Here is a 25,677-nt window from a genome sequence, read left to right as displayed (position 1 = left end):
GTCACATTATTCCATACTGTGGTTATTTGGACAACAACCAAACACAATGCCAGCAATGAGCACTGTTAATAATTTGCCACATCGAGTTTTAATTACTGTAAAAGCAAGGATTTCTATGAGATTCTGTGGAGCTCTTAAGTAGACAATGCATGACTAAACATTACATAGTGGTTAAATGGTTTATTGAGTAATGCCATGGCTTTGCATGCTGAGGAGTATTCAGATCCATGCATAGATAGTGCTGTAGTGCTTCTGGTCCTGTAGGTATTTATAAGGGAGTCGATTCCCCTTTATAAAGTCAGACTACGGTGGTGTAAATGTGAATGAGACTATATATGGACTGAATTGCAAACATCTTGGTTCAGTCCAGTTTTTTAGATTAACTAGAGTGACTAGAGAACTTAGAGTGCATGCAAACATAGTGTTGTGATTAGCTTGATAGTAGTCTTGGTCATTTAAGTGCTGCAAGGATGTCTGGTCAACAGAAAGCATTACTTTAGGACTGAATTTACAGGTGTCAGATTGGTGGCGATGTCTGTCGTCCTTTTCAAAGCTTTCACGACTGCCCACACAGTGCTTCTTAAGTCAATATAGCAAGTGTTGATAGCAGGTTAGCTAAGTATTTAGCAGTTACAGCAACTACATGTTTTAATGACGCTGTATGTTACAGACTGAATCAGTCTGTCTTAAGGTATCTGATCAACTTGTTCACCTATGGGTTAAAGTAAAACCTTGATCTGTCAGGCAGAGATCAGAGAGGATCTGTTTTGATCCTTGATCTTATATTTATGTGCCTGTGATTTTCCAGGAAAAAAAAAGATAATCCTTCAAGAAGCGCAGCTTATCCCACAGCGGTGTGTCCACAGATTCAAGGTTAACTTGATGGATGCCTGAAGTCATATCCTGCAGTCCTTTAAAAGCAGTTTGAAAAATCCAGCTTTGAATTGAATTGGGGGACAGCACAGGACCCCCTTCTAGTGGCCACTGCAGAGATTATTGGACGCTATCAGTTAAGAGTGGTCTTTTGTAGTCTCTTTCTGGCTGCCTTTCCAACTCTCAATATGACCTCTATCACACCAAACAAATTGAGGGCTCACCAACATCTTTTCTTAAAAGATCTTTCAGACTCTTCCCAGACCAGGGAGACAGTTTGGAAGTGTGATCAAAAAAAGAAACTTTCAAAATAAAACTTCGAAACCTTTGAAAGTGAAAAAAGCTATCAATTCCCAAGTCAATAATAATGCTAGTGACACATTGTGTTCACTTAAGACAGCTAGGCAGATGATTGGGGTAAATGAATTTACATTGGAATGAAATGAAATGAGATTTGTTTCTATTGCAGAACATCTGGGGAAAACCTCTCAAAGGGTATGCCCCCTCTAAAACCCACCCCCAAATCCCTGTCATCCATTCATAATGTCTGGAGTAGTCAATAACACAAGCAAAACAAGCTAACTAGTGAAAAGCTACTGTTAGGTGTTGTTCATTCTTCAAACTGGAATGTTTCAGGAACTCTTTATTAGAGTGTGAATTGTAAATATAGTCACTGGTAACCCAACTTTGATAACTACTAAAAAAAACAAACAAACTGAAAATGACATAAGAAAAATTAAGTTAAAGGTAATATAGTTGATTTTTTACACATGAAACTGTAAAATTATGGATTGTTCCTTACATGGAGTGAATACATTTTTCTGTATATACACAGAATATGTACTATAATTTAACAGACTTTTCTGTTAAATGATTGATGGAATTGTGTGTTAATTTTACAGAAAATGTACCCATAAGTTTTTGCTGATTAAAAGCATCTTTACCAAAGTAAAATATGTTTCCTTTAGTTTGTTTCTTCGTTTTTGTTTCTTTCATAGTATTAATTTTATCTCCGCAAAACTGGAGAGATATGGCCTCTTTTTCTATTTCCAGTCAGGAACCCATATAAAGGCACAGTAGTCAGTGCATGACAAGATAAATACTTGTATCTGGAATCGTCACGCACAAAGCTACAATGGTATCATCTGCAAACAAATTATAAGACATATTGAGTCAGATTCATAAAACTTGGTGGTAGTAGCTCTACACCATGTAAAATCTGCAGCCACAAAACGTGAGCTGTTTTTAAAGACACTGTGTTGGTAACTAGGTCTCTATTTAACACTGCAGTATGTTCACCGATGTCCTAGGCAAGAGCCAATCAAAATCCACACATAAATGGGGTTATATATATATTAAAGACCATTGAAACTCTGGTTGGCTATTAAAATTAACACTATGAAAGAAACAAAAACAAAGAAACAAACAAAAGGAAACATATTTTACTTTGGTAAAGATGCTTTTAATCAGCAAAAACTTACGGGGACATTTTCTGTAAAATTAACAACAATTCCGTCACTCATTTAACAGAAAAGTCTGTTAAATTATAGTACATATTCTATGTATATACAGAAAAATGTATTCACTCCATGTAAGGAACAATCCATAATTTTACAGTCTCATGCGTAAAAAATCAACTACATTACCTTTAACTCAAAAGAGGAAAATCTTCTGTATTCTCTTTCAGAATCCAGACAATATTTTTGTTGGCTGATAATATAAGACATTACGAACAACTCACAGATTTAGTAGTATCGACACTGAAACAGGATTCAAACAGGTGATATCCTGACAATAGAGCAAAACCCTTACAAGTCTGCCTACCGAGAGCCCAGTTAGCGACTGCTAAGCCTAAAGTTACCACTTATTTACCTTTATCACACCAAGACAAGCTGTACTGGGTAAATCTGAACGCAGAACATCATCATGATGAACCAAACAAAACATGTTAAATGCATCCAGTTCTACACTTTAGCATAGAGATAACATATTGTAAAAAGGAAAAAACTCGAAGCGAACTGATGAAAAATAAAAATAAGAAGCAAGTAAGACAAAGTAAAACCTTAAAGAATGCTGGGAAACCCTGCTCTAAATGGTACAATAAAAACAACATATTTTAGCATTTGCCTCGTATATCTGTCATGTTTTATAAAGCATTCTGCTTCTTTATTCTGTAAAGAGGAATTCCATTGATTTTTCTTTCCCTGAAAGACTAAAGACATCCAACCAAAGATCCTGACCATACAAATCAGATTTGGTCTCTTGTAACTTACGATGTAGAGACAAATCCGATTAGCCCTGCTGTATGAACTAAGCCCTAATATCAGTTGTAGTTGCCTTTTCACTCACCCAGAAAGATGACAATGGAGTAGATCTGTGCTCCTGCAGTCTCTGGCTGCTCCGAATGGAGGGGGAAACAGACTCCATTGGTGCCATAGAAGTTTCGGAACACCTCTTTACACACCAGAGGTAAGAAAGCAATGATAAAGCCCAGGATCCAGATGGCCACCAGTATAGTGACGGTGCGCCGCCGTCCAGGGGTCAGGTAGCGGAAGGGGTATACGATGCAGATGTACTTCTCTAAAGTAAGGTAAGTGAGAAGCATGACGGACACCTCTGTAGACAGCATGGCCAGAGAGCCCACCACTTGACACGGCACACTGTCCATCCACGCCTGGGCGTGGCGGTTATACTCTCCGCGGAACTTCAGGTCATACGCCCCGATCACGAACAGATAGACGCCCATCAAACCGTCAGCACCTGCCCAGGAAACACAGGTAAAGTAGTGCTTGAGAAGGTCAAACAAAAGACCCTTTAATCTGTGCTGGTAGCCATTGGAGTGATGCAAGAACTGGAGAGATATGGCCTCTTTCTCTACTTCCAGTCAGGAACCCATATAAAGGCACAGTAGTCAAAGCTACAGTGGTATCATTTGCAAACAAATTATAAGACATATTGAGTCAGATTCATAAAACTTGGTGGTAGTAGCTCTACACCATGTAAAATCTGCAGCCACAAAACGTGAGCTGTTTTTAAAGACACTGTGTTGGCAACGAGGTCTCTCTTTAATACAGCAGTATGTTCACCGGCAAGAGCCAATCAAAATCCACATGTAAATGGAGTTATAGACGTATTAAGGGCTTATTGAAATCTGGTTGGCTATTAAAATTAACACCATGAAAGAAACAAAAACAAAGAAACAAAAAATTAAAAAATCTCAGAAACAGAGCTATGAATTTTAAAGGAAAACGTGCTGACAACTTTGGTAAAGATGCTTTTAACCATAAAAAATTACATTTATGAAAAACTTTTTATGAAGCAATTTTTAATTGTAGGAATAATACTTAAGCATGTAATATTTAATTTCTAAATTAAGTAATAATAATAATAATAATAATAATAATAATAATAATAATGATAATAATAATACAAGCCTTTTCAATTGTAATTACTGTACAAATTTTTACTAAAACAAATAACATTTAGTTGTTTAATTATAGTTAAAAATTAAATTAACTTGCTGAAAAAGTAATTACTATGGCAGCTGTTTTAGCATTTATTTCCTATTTTCTTGATCTCAGGAATTTAGTTCACACATGGAAATAAAATTACAAGTAAAAATATTTAATTCTTGATATCAGGAATTTGATTATCATTTGTGAAAATTAATATTCAATCTTGGCTAGTAAAACAGTTTTTATTTGTAAGAAATTATTTTTCACTAGTGAAAATGTCATTCCTGTCACGCATTCGGCAAGAGGTCAAAGGAAAACGGACTCCATTTCCCAGAATCCCTCGGGAGATCACGTCACGGCACAACGTCCTTCAGAGATGGAGGACAACACGGACTCCATTACCCAGAGTTCTAGGGAAACTCACGTGATCACTGACTCTCAAACACGCTCCTATCAGAGATCTAGTTCCCCTGAATACTGATGTGTCACACCTGTGTAGGATGTCATATGACTCAAGCTGTTTAGTTTATAAGCCCGGGCTTTAGGTAGGCATATTGCGAAGTATTGTTTCCTTGAGAACTACTGAGCGTTTGTATTCATATGACCGATACTCTGTTTTTGACCTTTGCTCTGTTTGTCTGGATTCTGCCTTTTGTCTTACCCTTTGGATACTTTTGCCTGTCTTTGCTGACCTGTGTTTTTGACCCCTTTTTCTGTTATTTGGATTACGTTTTTGCTCTGCCCTCTTTGGATTGTTCACTTGGTATTTTTTGAATACACTTTGGCCTAGAGTGATTTAAACTGCTGCTCTTGTTATTTTTTATCCGCGAGCGTCTGTTTTTTTCTGTCAACACGTTACAATTCCCATATGTACTTATTTGGATTACAAGCTAAACACACTTCCCACATACACCAAACATGGACTTTGATGCAGGAAGAAGAGGCCGTTTTAAGCACAGTGCCATCATTAAATCTGTCAATCTGAAATAAGATAACAGTGGCTATGCCTCATATCTCAAAAGTGGTAAAATTTGCCTGTAAACCTTGTTTATGAATAAGCAAATGTGTTATGGCCACACTACTTTCTCTTAACATCACAATGAATCCGGCGGTGTATTTTATAAACCTAGCTCATTCTGTTTTGAAAGAAGCCCAGGGAAAGCATTTACAGAGAAAATAAAAGAGGGCCTGAAATCGAGTCTTGAGGAACACCATTAGAGCAGGCCACCGGTGATGATGAGAAATTTCCTAATGTAACAATAAAAGTTAAACCCATCTAATTCTGTATCTTGAATACCCGCCACTCTGTCAAGACCATCTAAAAGACTGTCACGATTGCTTGTATCAAAGTCTGTGCTAAGGTCCAACAAAATAAAACAGCACAAGGAAACAAGAATTTGCTTCAATTTTAGGTCTCAGTTCAGTTTTATGGATATTCACTGGCTAACCCGAGAAACAGCATTCTCAAAAAAATACTTTTACTTCTTCATCCTATTCTACTAATGCAGTGTTTTTGGTGTATAGTAGATTATAATCATTTTAATGCATTTTCTTGAACTTTTACAAACTGTTCATCAGACACCACAGGCTCATGGCCATAAAAAAACAGCTGTTGTGAATTACTACATAGGTGTGGTTGACTAAATAGGCCCCTCAGTGCCCATAATAAGGCCAAAGTAACAGTCACTGATCTCTTGCGCTTTTGCCTCCTTGCATATCACTGTTGTCAGAAGAAAACCTTGTAGCTCCATTTTTGACGTTTTTCAGTTTTTTACATAGTTTGAAAATACCTGTTGCCCTTTACATTGTATGTAAATTTCATGATGAATGGACCTAAAGAACTGACCCAAAATGACTTGGAAAAAAGTCTGGTTCCATTGACTTGTATTTAAAGTAAAGCAGGTTTTTTTCCTTCTGCTGTAAAGCTGCCACTTCGGAAATGCAAGGTTTTCTTCTGACAACAGTGATATGCATTCACGAGAGTTTCCCTCGCAAAGTACAAAAACCACTGGGCTGTTTTTGCAGCTTAGTTTCCATATTTGGACTGTAATTTTACAATGTTTACATACAACATCAAACTCTTTTACTTCATGAAATTGAATACATTCAGTTGTCCATGAAACAGGCCCTTTAAGTTCACAAGAGCAGAAGGTCACGGCGTTCACTGAAAGGAGGAATAATAAACACTTCATTTTATGCCTCAATATAGAATGAGAAGATATGGGAGCTGAAGAGTAACTGAAAGCCCTCCACCGAGACTCTACGATCCTTTATACCCACAAGTTACTGATTATCATTTTGATCAGGTGCTTACTGTGCTGTAATGGAAAATATTGTCACAGACATCGTCGTGACTCTGGCTATTTGCTGACTAAGTGCACTTCAGAAAGACATCTTATAAGGCCATATGTGATTCAGTTTCATTTAAACCCCTTGCATGGGCATCTTCAATAAATCATGAAGGCTGGAAGGATGAGGATTACCACAAAGCTGGCTATGAATACGGAGAGCTTGATATTGGCTTCCAAATAAAACACCTTATTAAAGCCTTCAATAAAAGCAGCCATGGGCTTCCAATGCGACTACCAGCTATTGTCATGCCTCCGCATCTCTTCTACACATGTACGCAAAATAAGGTGACGCTGCATCTTTGGCTGCTGTTACTTTTCCATGAAATCCACAGGATGTGTCTGGACAAGACACATCCAGCTTAGCTACAGGCTGAGCATCAAAAGGGAAATCCACCAATTTCTCAAAATTTCAGCAGAATTCACTTCTAAAGCTGTAAACAAAGTCATTCAAAGCGGTTTGATCTGAAATGGTTCATCACAGAGAAACGTACAGACTCAGATTTCTTTACTTTGTCGACGGTTCTTATTCCAACTGTCAACAAATCCCTTGGCGTAACCTTCTACAGTAGCTAGTGGTGTAGGCCACTGAATTAGCTTAGCTAGCTAACAACATTAAAACAGTTATCTGTGAACTTTCTGCTTAGCTCATGTATCAGATGCTTTTTGCTAACAACCTCAATTGTACCACAAAGGTCAGGGTCAGAGGCACCACTCTTGTTACAAAACATTCTTACACATGTTCAATGCAATACGCCTTTCCACCAAATCCCCGAAACTTACATAGTGTAGCTTTAACCCATTAAAATCCCAGGCCTAGTACATATTAAGGCTTATTATTTAGCAACTACAGGGACTTAATGCAAACTGGTTGAGCTATTCTTAGGTTATAGAACTGTGTAATAAAAGTTTTGGACCGCCGGCAAGGGGTTAATCAAAGATTAAAGAATTCTGTGGTAACACTTTCTATGAATGTCACATTTGTAAGCATCTATAAACACATTTATAACATGTTATAATGCCTTCATATGGCATTATAAACATGATTATAAACATTTATAAAAATGAATTACACTTTATAGCCATTATAGTTTATTATACATTATGAATTGTTAATATAATGCTTTATAAGTAGTGTTGATAACATGTTATAATGTCAGTGCCGAAGAAGTCAGTCCTAGCTTGGAGACTGCAAAGTAAAGACAAATACCAAGCTAACGGTGGTGTACATTACCTTTCCCACACTGGGTAAAACACTGATGGCAGCTTAGAGCGGACAAATACAACTTATGAGCTCTTATAATTTGTTATGAACAGTACTTATAATGTATTATGTTAACAATTCATAATGCATAATAAACATGGCTATAACGTATAATGCATTTTTATAAATATTTATAGCCATGTTTATAATGCTTTATGAATGCATTATAACATGTTATGAATGTGTTTATAGATGCTTACAAAGGTGACATTCATAGAAAGTGTTACCAATTTTGTCTTTTAAATGACATGATATGACAAAAGGTGCATATTATGACCAGTGATATGGTCCATTTTGAGTTGTGGTTAACTTTAACTGGGATTTTAGACAAAGTTCTTTAAAGCTGGTCCAACTTCACATCAGTAGCTACTAATTATTGCATTTGCTGGCATGGATAGGTCAAATAGTGGACATTGCTAAATACCCCTCCCTCTCCTCCCTTACATCTACCCTCATCACCCTTTACATCTCGTCTCTGCTTATGTCTTCCAAATATGCTGGGAGGGTGAAGACCAGCAAAAATCGATAGCAGATGTAGAGGTTTTGTTTCTATGGCACAGCTTTGGGTTTTTCAAAATGCTTGATTCTCTGCATCTCCATGCGTGTCTTTGCCATGGGCAATCTATAGAAAATAAGAATAAAAAATGTTTGTGCTTTAAATGCTTCAGTTTCAGTGGGACTGCACTTTCTCCAAAGTACTCAATGCTTAAGGTTTCGTTCTACGCCTACGGCAATCCCAGTCCCCTAAACCATCACCACACTTAACGCTTTTAATGGAATTCTTGCTCCCTGGAACACGTCTGATCATGCCTGGCCAAGCAAACAGTGTCATCTGGAACATTCTCATCTACAGCCGACCCCATGGTTACATGTTAATCTTCAACCATGAATGAAAAAAAAAAAAATCAATTACTGCATTTGAGCACGATGGAGACATCAAAGCAAAAACTCTTGGGAATTGCTTTCCACTTCAGCAAGTGCTTCAGATCTGATCCAAACCTTCATCACCCAACAGCTCTCTCTCACTCGCTGTGGCAGCAACTTTGATAAATCTTGATATTTGGAGCATGTCAAAAAGTAGGAATCAACAGCAATTTTTAATTTCACAGACAACTACACCGAGTGCACAGGAGAGTGGTGGGGTGGCTGAGAGAGCTGTAAAAATGGGGATAAACATTCATAGAACATGACACTTTTGACAATCAAGAGTGGCCAACTCAAGAAGCATACACATGGCCAATGGACAGTAAAAGGAAATACAAGAAATCCTCCAACACTTGAGAAAGTATATGGGAATAAAGAGAAATGATGCGTGATATATAAGGGCAAAGAAGCACGGCACACTCATCCAAAAAGGGATTTTCGGCGCAAAGGCGAACAGAGCAGTGGTGTTGTTGGGCACATACCTGGCTCTTTCTGTTTCCATAATCTGACCTCTAAAGATGCGTTTTAGCATAAACCCAATAATATTTCTTTTTTTCATAATGTCTTGCTTCCAAGTTCCAAGGAGCATAATGTGATTGCTCAATGATTAATAAACAATTTTGACTGGTTAATTTTTGTCCTGTGAATATGAATTATGACATATATTAGCATGATGTGCTAGACAAGCATTCTAGTAGCATGACACAACAGATCTAGGGTAAGGTTTACTAATGTCAGCTGCATCATTTAAGGCATGCTTATAAACAAGTGGGCTGTCACTGATGTAAAGTTTAAAAAAAGGTGTGTAAACAATTAAGTTATTAGGTATAACCATATATTTTGTTGTGTCAACCAGAAATGAACAGAAGAAGAGGGACAGCCAGAGAAGTTGATCACTCATATCAATGCAAACTCAAACTACACCTGACTGTTTTAGTGTTTCAGTCTCCACGTCCAAAAACATGTAAATTAAAATATCTACCTCTCAATGTATAAATAAGTTCATGGATTAATAGCACATCCCTTTTTTCCTAAAACTACACCACTGAAACAGAGGCCCAAGACTTGTTGCAACTCATGGCCCACACAACTGACACAAAAGCTTTGGTCGTCCGTGAGAACCAACTCAGTTGTTTATAATGCAAATAATACAGTACAATGTAGCCTGTTCAATTTTGCTTGATTTTGTAATATAACCCAACATAATCCCAGAAAATATCAGAAATGTTTCTAGCTCACCCAATGAGATGATGTGATGAGGTGATGTTTTTTTGGAAGCTACAGTGGAGGACAGGTTGAAGAAAGGAAAGTTGTGAACAGAGTTCTGGCTCAATCAAGTAGGTTTACAGCACAAAGCAGTAGTAGCTCATTTTCAGTTCAGGTACATGTGAAGCTTAGCGCTGGGTATTCATTGCTGTATTTTCATTTCTATGTATGCTTGGTTTTCTCTGTCTCTTCAGTGTGAGATACAGTGGTTCTTCGGGTTGTTGATGGTCCAGCATTACTTTTGGAAGACGCTGTTTGTAACATTTATCAATGATGGAGTTTCAAATGATTGAAAAAAGAGAAACACTTTGCACTGAATACAAACTAAGCAAACCTATCAAAGAGCTTTACCTAAATATGTTTATTTTTGCAAATAATTCCCACAACCTAAATATTAAAATAGTAATATTAAAAAGATGAAAAATATGTTTGATAAAATCTCTTTATATTGTAAAAAAATTAAATACAAAGAAATGGTTGAGGCCCCCCAGTTGTACCACTCTGGCTCACAGGTTGAAAACCACTAGAACTGCTAGAAGGGTCTTTAAAGAACCTTTCAATAGATGATGAAAAGGAACTCAATGAAATATACAGAAAATAATTTTTTAGGGAACCAAAAGAGGTTCTTCTAAGGCAGGGACGGTAACTGAAATGTTAAGAAGAGCCATTTTGTCCTTTCAACAAAAATCTAACCACCTTGGGAGCCACAACGTTTTATGTCCATTTTACCATCTTGGCTGTAAATATGCCTCAGTATGTATTAGAATAGCTGATTGTCTTGCATCTCCAGCAAGAAACTTAACCTCAAAACGGAATCTCTCAATGTTTGATTTTTACGAGGCTGAAGTCGCTTCTCATTCGCCAGCTTCTTGTTTGGATTTTCCCGTTCCACCTTAAATGGTTCCTGGGGGGCCAAAATGTAGCTGCTGCATCATTTAAGGTGGAACGGGAAATTTTGAACAAGAAGATGGTGAACAAGAAACTGACTTCAGCTTCACAACTTTTTAGTGTTTGACAGTTTCTCATTGCAGATTAAACGTATCAGAAACCAGCTGGAGTGATTATAAATGCAAATAAGTCTGTCCATCTCCAAATTATCAATGTTCAACTTAAATCATTCTCTTTGCCTTTTCGTTAACTACTAATTAGGTGAGCCTGTTGTTTGGGTTGCTATGGTGACCAATGGTCTGTGCGGCAATCTTCAAGGTTAAAGGGTGAATTAGCTGTTCTAACTCCAGCGTTTAAGACCTTATATTGTTAAAACTGTGTTAGAACGATCAGCAGAGCTTTAATTTACTGCAAAGGAGGATTATTTCTTTTTTTACCTAAACATCTAGTTTTGCTTTGGAGACACAACAGGGCAGTAAAAGAGCTGCATGCAGCTCCAGAGCTGCATATTGTCTAACCGTTCTTCTAAGGCAAAAGTCCAAAGTGTGGCCTGCAGCCCAATGACCTCTGAGGATGTTTGAGCTGGCCTGCAAGAAAGTTGCCCTAAGCCCACCCTGTACACCCAGTAAGAGAATAAACATATTTTTGCACTATAGTTAACTTATTCACTTCTGATTTTCCCTTTAAATTCAAATAACCAACATAATTTTACATATTTTGTACATTTCTAGTACATTTTTAATACGTAAAGCACATTTTACATTTTTTTTTTCTTAATTTTTTTAAGGCACCAGAATATATTTGCTGAAATAAGTGTTGTTCAATGTTTCTGACATGCAGTTGTAGAACATAAGCTGCCCTCAGGCTTCCCACTTGTTGTATAAAAATGGAGAGAACACTTCCCACCCTGTACTTAGAGGTAAATATAGCTGACTACATCAGTGAACTGCTAAAGGCTGAACATTTCTGTCATGAATAGTAAAAGACTCTGCAGGTAGATGATATAAAAGCCCTTCTGTATCTCCCTGCACTTTTCCAAGAAACATTCTCTTTTTCTACTTTTGACCTTTAAATGCTCACAGCTCCCGCTGATGTGTGTGTACTCTGAAACAGCTTAAGGAACACATCTGATGGGTGGGAAACTTCGCACATCTTAAGCACAACAGGGACTCCTTTTCTTCCTGCGCTGCGTAAATGGTGTGTGAAACCTGCCGAAAATGTAAAAAACTCAGCAGGACTCTGTGGGCTTAATTAGCTGTGAAGGGAATTTTGCTGTAAGGTGAAATCCGAGACTGTACATAATCCATCATGAAGCCACCTGTAACACCACAGCTATACCATCTGTGGAATAGCAAAGGAATGTCTTGTTGGTAGCACTTTATTTTACAGATTGGTAATAAGCATTTAATTATATGGTAATATTATAGTAATGACTTTTACTAACCTAAAAATGGCATACATCTTTAAATTTTTAACTTGCTACTAAACAATAAGTTAGTAAGCATATTAATAACAAAATGGTACAAAAATGATATGGTAATTTTCTAGTTGTTTGTAATAATGAATAAAATAATAATATGTGAGGTGTGAGTTCTATTTCAGAACTGATTTTGAAGCCTTTTGCCAGATCTGTGCTTTACAATAGAGTAACAGTATTTTTTAACATGCAAATTTCCAAAGTTTTTTTTTTTTTAACCTCTTCTGTTCCTGGATAACAAGACTTGTCCGTAGGCCGGCCTACATGTAAAAGCAATAGAACAACCATGGATGATTATATAGCAGTGATTTAGTCATAATTTCAGTGCAGTTAGCCACGTTATCCTGATTATCCTTGAACAAATATTCTCCTGCAGGATTTTCTGGTTGACATCAGAATTCATGGTTCCGTCAAATATGGCAAGTTGCCACAGCAAAGCATTCCCACAGTGTCACACTACCAATTCCATGCTTCACTGTTGGCATGATGTTTATGTCATGGAATACAGTGTTAGCTTTACACCAGATGCAACGGGAGCCGTGTCTTCCAAAACGTTCCACTTTTGACTCATTAGCCTACAAAACATTATTCCAAAAGGCTTGGGGGTCATTAAGGTGGTTTTTGGAACATGAGATAAGTCTTTGTGTTCCTTTTCGTTAGCAGAGGTTTTTGCCTTGCAACTATCCCATGGATTCAATATTCATCCAGTCTCTTTCTAATGGTGGAATGATGAATGCTGACCTTATCCAAGGCAAGTGAGGCCTGCAGTTCCTTAAAAGTTCACCTGGGTTCTTTTGTGACTTCCTGGATTAGTGCTGGGCTCTTGGAGGAATTTTAATAGGCCTGTCACTTCTGTGAAGGTTCAGCACTGTTCCAAGTTTTCTCTATTTGGAGAAAATGGCTCTGACTGTGGTTTGATGCAGATGAAAAGCTTTTCTACACTGATATATTTCAAAAATGTAACTTTTAATAACTAATAACTTGTCATTTCATCCAGAATTTCTTTTGTTTAGCGTGCTTGTTTTAAATTTGAGTAGTGTTCTTTTTTTGTAATTAATTTTTTATTATTTCCATTTAAAGAATATCACCCCCCCCACACACACACATCCAGCACTGACACACACACACGGGACTTACAAAAGAAAGAAAAAAACATAGCTACACACATGAAAACACAGCATATAGTTAAACAAGCACAACGGTCCTAACTTTAGAAATTCCACAAATCCATATATCAAGAGTTCTAGGGCCAGCATTGCTAATTCTTGTAGATGATCATTCATTTCAATAGTGTTCTAGTGTGCTTATTTAAATTAGTGTGCATATGCAAGCTTGCTGAGACCTTTCAGCCTACTTTACTTTGCTGAAAAGGCTTATTTAGGTGATGTTAATATAAACAGAGCCATTCTATAGATTCAACAGGGCTGGTAGTAATCAAGCCTAGGTGTGTCTACTTTAATCAATCCCAGTTATCAACTAAATTTAGTACTTTTTTCCTTCAATAAAATAAATGATCATTAAAATCTGTATTGTGACGTAACCTGACCAGAAATGAATATGTATAGACAATTAAAGGATATTAATTATCATTTAATAACTTCTTCCACCCATCCCCACGAAAGAAATACGATAATAAAATACGTTCTGGTGTATGATGTATAGTATTTCTATTCATATTATACCATATATAATACATAATAATAAGTAATAATATGTAAAAAAAATGCTAAAGTTTGGGCACCTCTGGTAAAAGTACTTACTAATTTTAAAAACAAATACACAAAATTTCTAATTTGTAATAATACATCCTATATGCATACATCCTTCTAGAAACTTCATTTGAATGTGCTATATATATATATATATATATCAGCAAAACATGTCATTTGACCAGGGGTCCCCAAACTTGTGCGTAGAACTGTGTAATGTATTTAAAGTGTTTAGGTTTTTGTTAAATGTTAAATTAAATAAATATGGTTAATATGATCAGTACTATGAAAGAGCAGTGAGACTGAATGTGTGCAGGGCTCTCTTACAGCACAGGGAAATGATGCACATGGCGTGGAGCTTGTTCTCGGAGCGGATGTAGGAGCGCATGCAGATGACGAAGATGTTGCCAAAGCAGGTGGTGGCAGAGACGACCCAGACGAAGACACGCAGGACGATGTTGGCCAGCAGGTCCTCAAAGGACGAGATGCCGTCTGTGTTGGGCTTGCAGCTACGCACATGAGGGGCATAACCACAATACTGGAACTTCTTAAAGTAGCTGAGATCAGGAGAGAGGGAGAGAGGGAGAGAGAGAGAGAGAGAGAGAGAGAGGGAGGGAGAGAGACAGAGAGACAGAGAGAGGGAGAGAGGGAGAGAGAGGGAGAGAGAAGAAAAAGACAGACAGAGAGAAACAGATGGAGATGGAAAGAGAGAGAAAAATATCTTTATACATATTCATTTTAACATGTATTGTACAGCTTTGCCAATATTGGTCTCATATCCTGTTATACCAATAAAGCATATTTGATATAAGAGAGACCGACAGAGAGACAGAGAAAGATAGCAAGAGAGATAGAGGGGCAGAAAGAGACAGACAGAGAGAGAGAGAGAGAGAGAGAGAGAGAGGAGAGAGAGGGGGAGGAAATTATTATTATTATTTTTGCAAAGAGTACATATTACAGTTCATTTCAGTTCATTCTATGAATTTCCTAAAATTCCTGAAATCTAACTTTACTGACTTAGACAGTGATCAGTGATTAGTTCAGCCTCGTTTCTCTCCCCTGCATCGTTTTCTCTCCCGTCTCTTTGCCAGGAGGTGAAAACTGTCTGAGCGCTCTTGAATGTGTCACTCATCCTCAGTACAGTGCTCGTATTGGAGAGGAGAGGATGCTGCTTTAAGACAGGTCTCAGAGTGGAATCACAATCAGCAGGAACAGCTACAAAAGACCTCCTGCTAAACGGCCGCTTTTCTTAGAGCGCTGTGAGCTTCATCAGCCACTTCAGCTGATCAGAATGTAAACTACGAAATACTGCAACGGAAATGTACAGAAAAACTGAAACATGAAGTCTCGGAGAACTTTAACACAGTCAAACAGAATGTTTCATATTCTAGTGTTTTCCATGACAAATAACTTGAATATTACTTGTAGCTACAGAATCTACTGGAAACCTCATCGCCATTACTACTGTTCATCTCAGTTTCAATGCTAGTGCAACTCTTTCCTGAATCTATTTTTAATGTCCTCCTAGATAAAGACATCAGAGAATATTGCAAAAGAAACAAAGAACTGTGGTGTGCATTCTGCTTGGCTTCTCCAAAGACTATTCATCATGGTTTAAACTGTAAGCGCACAGTCTTAATGGTCCATATCCTATATTTTTATTGTACGTTTTGTCTGTCTCTGTGAAATGAAAAACATATGACATAAATCATTTTTATGACCAAACCTCTCTTTATACAACTGAAAAAAACAGACTTTTCTTTGTTAATGTGTTTTTAAGACTGATACAGTGCTGTGAAGTCATCTGCCCTCATCTAATTTCTTCGATTTTTGCTTGTCACATTTAAATATTTCAGATTATCCTACTAATTTAATATGAGACAAAGACAACATGAGTAAACACAAAATACAGCTTTTATTTATTTATTTATTTTTTTATTTTTACCCCATTTTCTCCCCAATTTAGTCGTTTCCAATTCCACCTGCTAGTTAGGACTCCCCCAATCACACGATGCTATCAACGCTAGGAGGGTGAAGGCTAACACAGGCTTCCTCCGAGACCTGTGAAGCGCCACTGCTTCTTTTCGAGCTGCCGCTCACGCAACGTCATTGGACCGCCGAACGCGCTCGGAGGAAAGCGCCAACCGCCAGATCTGTTACGTCAGCTAACAGACGCCTGCGCTGACTAGCATTGCGTTGAGTGATGGGGAGAGAAGGGGGGCCATCCTACCCACCCAGAGAGAGCGAGGCCAACTGTGCTCTCTCGGACTCCCGGCTACGGATGGCTGTATTTCCATTTATTGAGAATAAAGATTAATTCAAAACTTGTATCACCCAAGTGGAAAAGTACTTGCCCCCAAACCTAGTAACTGGTTGTGCCACCCTTGTCAGTAACAACTGCAATCAAATGGTTGCAATAACAAGTCTTCTACTTTGCTATGGAGGAGGTCTGCCCCACACTTCTTGGCAGAAATGCTTTTAAATAGGCTACATTGGACGGTTTTCGAGTATGAACTGCCCCTTTAAGTTCTTGCCACAGCATCTTAATGGAATTTAAGTCAGGACTTTGACTCGGCCACTACAAAACCTTAATTTTCTTTCTTTTGAGCCATTCAGAGGTGGACTTGCTTGTGTGCTTTGGATCATTGTCCTGCTGCATAACCTAACTACGCTTGAGCTTTAGGTCACAAACTGATGGCTGGACATTCTCCTTCAGGATTTTCTGATAGAGAGCAGAATTAATGGTTCCATCAATTATGATGAGTCATCCAGGTTCTGCAGAAGCGAACCAGCCCCAGACCATCACACTACCACCACCGTGTGTTACTGCTGGTATTCTGATGGTATAATGATGTTCTTATGGTATGCGGTGTTAGCTTTACAGCAGATGTAATGGGATCCCATGTTTTCCAAAAAATTCCACCTTTGACTCATTGGTCCACAAAATGTGATCCCAGAAGTCCTGGGGGTCATTTAGATGTTTTGTTTTTTGCAAACGTGAGATGAGCCTTTGTATTCTTTTTGGTCAGCACCTTGCAACTTTCACATGGATGCCATTTTTGTCCTGTGTCTTTCTTTTTTGTGGAATCATGAACAATGACCTTAACTGAGGCAAGTGAGGCAGTTCTTTAGATGTTTGTCTGGGTTCTTTTGTGAATTCCTGGATGAGTCATCGATGCGCTTTTGGTGAAATTTTGGTAAGCTGGCCACTCCTGGGAAGGTTCACCATGATTCCAATTTTTCTTCATTTGTAGAAAATGACTCTCAATGTGGTTTGTTGGAGTCCCAGAGCTTTGGCAAATGCTCTGTAACCCTTTCCAGACTGGTAGGTTTTAATGACTTTGTTTTGCTTCTGTATTTGAATCTGCTTCACATTGCCGGACAGGTTCTATTCAAGTGATGTTTAGATTCAGAAGGTGTGGCACTTATCATGCCTGGGTGTGGTTAGTGAAATTGAACCCCATAGTGAATTGAATTTGATTAACTGGTTGATTTAGTAGCTAAGGGGGCATTTACTTTTTCACATAGTGCCAGGTAGGGCTGAACAGAATTTTTTCATCATTCAAAAACAGCATTTTGTGTTTACTTGGTTTATCTTTGTCTAATATCAAAAGTAGTCTGATGATCTGAAACATTCATGTGTGACAAATATGCAAAAAACAGAAGAAGTTAGGAAGGGGCCAATTACTTTTTCACAACACTGTATATGTAAAAGATTAGCTGCTTTGCATTGCTCATAATTCCAGAAGCAGAAGGCAGTCCAGGACGAAACACTCTTTATAACTTCAGTGTGAATGGGCGAGGCTAAAGTGCTGTAGCCTAAATAAGGGGATATATGCAAATGCTCTTGTTTTCATGACATCACAAAGATAATTAATTCCTCAATTTCTTTTTCATATACTGTCCATGAGGATGAGTGGCACTTTTAAAAACTTCATTTGAAACTTAAACAATGTTTAAAATTGTTTACTACAGTCCTGTGCAAAAGTCAGTGACCACCTTTTATGTATTTAATTTCCATTTTATTTTATTTTATTTTATTTTATTTTATTTTAGTTCATTTTATTATTTTTCAAAAATGTTTACCACTTGCTGTAGTTTTGAAAGTGCAATGTTTCTCCTTGTTAATGGATATATACGATTTCAGCTATGTAACAGTTCGGAGTCTCCTTTGTCATATTTTTATTTCATAATTTGCCAAATGTTTTCAATGGGTGACAGGTCTGGACTGCAGGCAGGCCAGTTTAGCACCTGGACTCTTGTCCTATGGAGCCAAGTGCAGAATGTGGTTTGGCATTGTCTTGCTGAAATAAGCAAGGCCTTCTCTGAAAAAGACATCTGGATGGCAGCATATGTTGCTCCAAAACCTGAATATATTGTTCAGCATTAATGGCGCAAGTCACCAATGCCTTGTTTATTAATGCGCCCCCCATACAATCAGGGATGCTGGCTTTTGAACTGTACACTGATAGCAAGCTAGATGGTTCATCTCCTTTTAAGCCCGGAGGACGTGGCATTTCGCAAGGTTTCCAAAAAGAATTTCAAAGTTTGATTTGTTGGACCATAGGACACTTTTCCACTTTGCCTCAGTCCATTTTAAATGAGCTCTGGCCCAGAGAAGGTGGTGGTGTTTCAGGATCCTGTTTATATACGGTTTCTTTTTTGCATGGTTTTAACTTGCATTTGTTGATGCAGCGATAAACTGTGTTCAAAGACAGTGGTTTTCAGAAGTGTTTCTGAGCCCATGCAGTGATTTCCACTACAGAATCATGTCTGTTTTTAATGCAGTGCCGCCTGAGGGCTTGAAGATCACGGCCAGCCAATATTGGTTTTTGGCCCTGTCTCTCGCATACAGAGATTTCTCTGGATTCCCTGAATATTTTAATGATATTATGTACCATAGATGATGAAATCTCCAAGTTCTTTGCTATTTTACATTGAGAAACATTATTTATGAGTTGTTGAACTATTTTTCCACAGTCTTTCGCAGAGTGGTGAACCCCTTCTCATCTTTACTTCTGAAAGACTCAGCCTCTCTGTGATGCTCTTTTTATACCCAACCATGTTGCTCACCTTTTGCCAATTAAACTAATTAGTTGTGAGATGTTCCACCAGGTGTATTTTAGTATTACATAACTTTGCCTTCAGTTGTCCTTGTCCTAACTTTTGTGAAATGTGTTGCTGGCATCAACTTGGGAATATATTTTTCAAAAAACAATAACATTTTAAGTTTTAACCTTTGATGTGTCTCAATTAAATATAGAGTTTATATGATTTGAATATCATTGCATTCTGCTTTATTTTACATTTTGCACAGCAATTCAGCTTTTTTGGAAGCAGGTTTGGGTGAACTCTGACTTTTGAATAGTACTGTATTTCCAAAAGTGAGGATATCCATTTTTGTCCATGACACGGGCTCTTTAGAAGTCTACAGAGATGAATGGCAGTGCTCGGGTACCATCCACTTAATGCTGGGGCTAATATGCTCGACAGGGCCTAAGTGAGCTGAAAATTGCTTCCAGAGTGAGTGTTTTAGGTTATTGAGAACAATATTTCAGCAAGCTATAACAGTTTAATGAGTGAAATGTTTGGGTGGGAAAAGGCAACACTTACATGTGAGTCAGGTTTTTGAGAGGTTCAAACATCCTTCTGTGAATGTTCCCAATCTCGATCCCCTCGATGCTCCTGCAAGAGAGATGGTTCTCTTTTAGCACAGATACCATTAGCATCTAAGAACTTGCTCTGAAATGCTACACCCTTGCTTCTTTTTCAGCTCAACCAAATGTACATTCATTTCCTCCTTTTTGCTGTAGACATTCTCTGGAAAGCTTTGATGTTCAGCCTGAAAAGAGACTGTATTCCCTCCACTGATGGTGGACAGGAGAGGAGGTTTTGGCTAAGAGTGCTGAGCCAAGGCTAGAACACATAAACATCCCATTACTCAAATTACTGGCCTAGCTTTCTAGTCTGGGTTGTGAATGCGTGTGAATGTGTGCTGTTGATAACAAGAGGATGAAGTGAAAAGGTCCAAAGAGAACTGCGCACTCGCGCTGTATTCACTGCTCAAAATGTCTTGTTTGTGCCGCTATAGAGCTTTTAGCGTCGGCTAGCGATCGTCAACGTTCAGCGTTTAGGGACACCTACTATAGCTTTTCAGAATATTTTCAATACAAATGAGAATGCTTTCTTTTATCAGCACACAACTTAGCATATGAAAGACTAAGCAAGTTAATTTAGTCCAAAACAATATCAATGACAGTGCTACCTTGAGAATAATGCCAAAGCCCACCCATTTTCTTCCCCTTGTTATGAGTCAGCACTCATCAGTATTAAAACCTTTTAGATGTTTCAAGGGGAATTCTGCATAATGCAGTTGTTGAGATGTAAACAAAGTCATTTGGAGTGGTTTGATGTAAAACAGTGCACTGTAGAGAAGCTGGTCAAGTCTGTTTTTTTACAGTGGTGGTAATGGAAACCAGGGGTTACTAAGGCTACAGTGCAAATTGTTTATTATCCAAAACAACCAGTGGACCTACAAGTGTCTTCTGAGTGTTTGTACGGAATGTTGTTGATGGTAAAATAGTGGAAAATCAGAAAGTCTGTCTTTTTCTTACTTGTGTTTTTCCTAATAGACTGCTGCCTCTCTGCTCCTACCTCTGCCTCCAAAGACTTTGAGGTGTGCATTTTCGAATATTGTGCCTGCACAGTGTAGTTTAATAGCACAGACTTATTTGAAGCACAATCCTCAAAAAGCACAAAACAGCCCCCATTACACACTTAGACTTGGTGAGAAGTTGTGAGCTACAACAAATGCTAAAGGTGGACGGGTTGACCACCTGCTGTTTTCTGGCACTGCAGCACAATGTTGCACAAAAATGAAATACTTTATTATTATTTTTTTTTCTATGCACAACTGATGTAAACTTAACCTAGGCTAAAGTAGCTAGATAACGTTAACTGTGATGGCTGCTAGTTGGGTCAAATAGTTAGCTAGAACATTCCACAAATTGGTACTGTTTAGCCTAGGCTACTAAAACTAAAACACCAAAACTTAACAGTAACTGTTAGGAATTGTAGCAATTTCTGCTAAAAATTGATGGAAAGCTGGCAATCGACACGTTTCTCACCATGTGCTGGATCAATATTTAAATCTCAATGTTCTGATCTCAATAAGTCTGGGCAAATTACAGAATAGGCACCAATCAGAAGCTGCATACACTGCTTTGTATTTTCATGATGTCATCACATACACGTCTCACACATAATATTTTATAGTATTTTTCCATCAACCCTATTAAATGTAAGAATGAAACTGATAGTCAATTGTTGTTTTATAAGTTGAAACTTACTTCAGTACAAAACCTCATATTCATATGTGTTAGTGAGGATGATGTTTGATTACTTTGCCTTGTTAGGCAGTGGCACTCTGTATTGATTAGCTGAGACTTGGAAAAAAAATAGAAAAGAGAAAGAGAGAAGAGAGGAGTGAGGGCTGTTGCTGTTACTGCGTCCAGACATACATACATACATACATACATCATCTAAACCGCTTATCCTTCTGGGTCGCGGTGGGGTGCTGGAGCCTATCCCAGCTGTCATTGGGCAGAAGGCAGGATACACCCTGGACAGGTCACCAGTCCATCGCAGGGCAGACAAACAGACATACACAATCACACACTCACACCTAGGGGCAATTTTAGCATGTCCAATCAGCCTGACAGCATGTTTTTGGACTGTGGGAGGAAACCGGAGTACCAGGAGGAAACCCACGCAGACACGGGGAGAACATACAAACTCCACACAGAAACGACCCTGGTCGTTGCAAAACTATTGTAGATCAATGTCTCTGGCATCAGCCTATTCATAAGCATTTTGTGCAATAGCTTTCTGGCAGGGAGCTTTTAGAGGCATTAAACTATTTGTGTTCCTATCACAACCACAGTGAACCCGTCTAACTCAGTAAGTTTCTCTAGTTACTCATTAAACTACTTTAAATAACATTCACATCTTAACCATCTAATTATGCAGAAATCTTGAAAAGAATCAGTGAAATTCTGATGACAATCGTTCAAAGGTCATTCATGATGTGTTTTTATCACTAGTTTGAGGCAAAACCTGCTCTTTGAGATCATGAAGCTGAGTGTTGAGGCTAAATATGCCCAAGTATAAGTAAATAGCTGCTGAACATTAATGCTACACTGCGTAAGTTTTGGAGATTTGGAGACCCCTCTGGTAAAAACGTGTAATTGCATGCAACACATGGAAGAATTTTGTAAAGTGAGTTGTGCTTCAGAGCCCTTCCCCAAGCGGATGAATCTGATGATTATGAGTGCGTTGAAAGAGTATTCAAAGAGAACTCAAAGAAGTCAAAACATAGTGAAGGTTGTTTTTTCTAAGGATGTGAGTGAATTATCTACTATTGTCATCATATCTTCATCATTATTATGTTTTATTATATTTTGTAGATCATTTTTGAGCCTGTGTGTGTGATGCTGAAAAACTGGTCTGAAAAACTCACACGAAATAACTTGATGTCTTTGACTTTTAAATGATTTTTCCAGGCTTTGCAGGGCGACTCACCATATTTTAGCACCCATGTGTCAAACATAAGGCCTGTGGGCCAGATCAGTACTTTTAATTTTCTATTAATAGTAGCCCGTTTTCACAATGTGCTGGACTACAATCCCCAGCATGCACTGAAACATCATGTACTCTGACTCTCCTACCCCAACAACAGTCTATGGGACAGCGGTTTCACCAAAATGCATTTCAGCTGCAGTTCAACCAAAATAAACACTTAACATTAGCTTAGAAGCTCAGAAACTGAGCCCAAGTCTTAATGAACTTGCAGTAAAGAAAGGATGCCAGGTGTTGAGCACCTGGGGACATTTAAATTTTGAATACTTCAAGTGTCCATGTAATATTTCAAGATCTACTACAAGTGTCTGTATTTTACAGTTGAGGTTTTTGCAAATTCTGAATAAATAATGGTCAGTATGGGTTATAGCACAACATTAATTAAAAATGAAATAAAAATGTTTTTTTCTCTGGCCCACAGATTTAATGAGATGTTTTAATATGGCCCTTTTACTGGTTGAGTTTGACACCCCTGTGTTTTTCCTCCTAAATCAGTAATGCTACTTAATTTAAAAAAAACAAAAAAAAACAAAAAAAAACAAAGTGCAGCTTAAACCAAGTCAAATTTTTTCTTTACTTGCTTAATTAAAAGTTTTCACAATTCAAATGAATAAAGAATTCACAGTGTCTCCAAACTGTAAAATGGGCCGGGTAGGTTTGAGGGCTTTTTTGCTTAGTCTTCAAACTTTCTTCCTGTACGTGATTTCAACTTCTATGATGCCAAATTACAGCACATGGTTCCTAATGTGAGGACACACTGTGAAGTCTTTACATAATTAATGTTTCATCCGCCAGCACTCTCTATATGTGAACACCACACGACAGCGGCGGATGTCACGGTTAAAATGGAATCACAAATGACTCACAAAGACTTTAATTTATGCAGTTTGTCGAAATGGTCCATTTGCAGGTCCTGGATTGGGTTATATGAAATATTCCTGTGAAGTGAGAGAAGAGAGAAAGGCGTCAGTTTGACTCCTACAGGAATGCATTCAGAGGCGTCTGAATGTGTTTGGACTTCATGGATGCTGAATAATGCAACAGCTGAAGAAACTTCAGGCTACTTCAAGATTCGATGCTTTCAAGCGGTTTTATGAATATAAATGACATGAGAACAAGACAATTGTCATGAAAGCAAACAACTTACAGCTGCAACAAGTCCCCCAGATTTACAAAGAGATTGGGTGGGATCGTCTTGATCCTGTTGCTGGATAAGTCTCTGCAGGAAGAGAAAATGTTTACTGCGGACTCTGAAGTAGTTTCAGTAGTCGCACTGATGAGCTTTCCAATCAGGCTAATCCTTCAAGTGCCACAAGTCTTTGAAGGAGGACAGACGTCTAATTTCACAGCGTGTTTAGCGACGGCTGGGCCAAATTGTGCTGACGTGAAAAACTGATAAGCAAACGCATGAAAACAGGACTTTTAGACTCACACAAAAAAGTGGGTCAGGCCTAAAACTTCAGAGAACATTTTGGGGTGATTATTTTGGCAAACTGTATTGGGGGGGTGAGGGGGATGGGGGTGGGGGGTAAAACCAGATCAAAACATACAGCTCGCCCAACTTGCGGAGCACAGAGAAAGCCTGTTCATGGATGTGACTAATTCTGTTTCTCTGGAGGACCCTGGAGAGAGAGAGAGAGAGAGGGAGAGAGAGAGAGAGAGAGAGAGAGAGAGAGAGAGAGAGAAAGGGAGAGAGAGAGAGAGAGAGAGGGAGAGAGAGAGAGAGAGAGAGAGAGAGAACAGAAGAATAGAAAGAACAAAAGACAGAGTGACAGGGGGAAAGGGAGAATGAGAGAATGAAAGAAACAGAGAGAGAGAAGAGGAAGCAGAAGAGATAAAGAGAAAAGAAAAAAAAACAGAGAGAAGATAAAAGAGACATACCAAGAGAAAGAGAGAGAACAGAAGACAGAGAGAAAAATAGAGTGGAAGAAAGGAAAAGAAAACAAAAGAGAGATAAACAGGAGATGGAGTGAGAGACACGAACAGAGAGCGAGAACAGACAGGGGAGAACAGAAGAGAGAGTCAGAGAAAAAAGAGAGAGAGAGAGAGATAACAGAAGAGAGTAGAATGTATAAAACAAAAGAGAGAGTGATGGGGAGAGAGAATGAGAAAATTAGAGAAACAGAGAGAGAGAGGAAGCAGAAGAGATAAACATGAAGAAAGAGAAGAGAAAAAAACAGAGTGAAGATAAGAGAGACAGACAAAGAGAAAGAGAGAAAAGAAGACAGAAAAAAGTGGGAGAAAGAGAGCAGGAGAGAGAGATAAACAGGAGGAAATAGAGATAGAGCGAGAGACAGGAAAAAAGTGAGAAGAGAAGAGAGAGAGCGAGAGAAAAGAGAGAGAGAGAAAGACAGAGGTAGAATGAAAGATAGAAAAAAGAAAGAAATAGAGAAAAGAGATGAAGAGAAATGGAGAGCAGAGACAGAGATGGGGAAAACAGATAAAGAAAAATAGAGAATAGACAGAGAAATGGAGAAGAGAAATGAAGAGAAATAGAGAGATAAGAGAGAAATGAGAGAGAGAGGAATAGGAGAAAAGAGAATGAGAGGGAGAAAGAAATGGAAAAAAGAGAGGATGAAAAGGAGAAAAGAGGAAATAAGAGAGAAATAGAGAAAACGAGAGAGAAAAAATGAAGAGAGATAAATGGGGAAAAAATTAGAGAAAAATAGAGAAAAGAGAGAGAGTAAAATTGAAGAGAGAGAGAGAAATAGAGAAGAGTGAGAAAGAAAGAGAGAGAAAGAAATTAAGAAAAAAGTAATTGAGAAAAAAGAGAAAATGTGACAGAAAGAAATAGAGAAATGGAGAAACGAGAGAATGAGAGAGAGAAATTGTGAAA

The 25,677-nt window shown here is 38.1% G+C and overlaps 1 protein-coding gene across 1 annotated transcript in view; it reads right to left on the bottom strand.

Annotated features, from left to right (window-relative positions):
- rxfp1 (relaxin family peptide receptor 1) overlaps window positions 1-25,677 on the bottom strand; it is a 138,923-nt gene that overhangs the window by 3,192 nt on the left and 110,054 nt on the right. The window contains exons 11-16 of the mRNA XM_036568772.1: window positions 24,392-24,463; window positions 23,989-24,060; window positions 23,708-23,779; window positions 19,818-19,889; window positions 14,532-14,761; window positions 3,223-3,633 (exon numbers count right to left, since the gene is read on the bottom strand). Coding sequence (XP_036424665.1) covers window positions 3,223-3,633; window positions 14,532-14,761; window positions 19,818-19,889; window positions 23,708-23,779; window positions 23,989-24,060; window positions 24,392-24,463 — 929 coding nt within the window. The remainder of the gene's footprint in view (window positions 1-3,222; window positions 3,634-14,531; window positions 14,762-19,817; window positions 19,890-23,707; window positions 23,780-23,988; window positions 24,061-24,391; window positions 24,464-25,677) is intronic.

Source organism: Colossoma macropomum, unplaced genomic scaffold (genome assembly GCF_904425465.1).
Source record: "Colossoma macropomum unplaced genomic scaffold, Colossoma_macropomum, whole genome shotgun sequence".
In the NCBI taxonomy this organism is placed as follows: Eukaryota; Metazoa; Chordata; class Actinopteri; order Characiformes; family Serrasalmidae; genus Colossoma; species Colossoma macropomum.
Note: the sequence above shows the minus strand (reverse complement) of the source record. Positions and strands in the feature narration are given on the sequence as shown.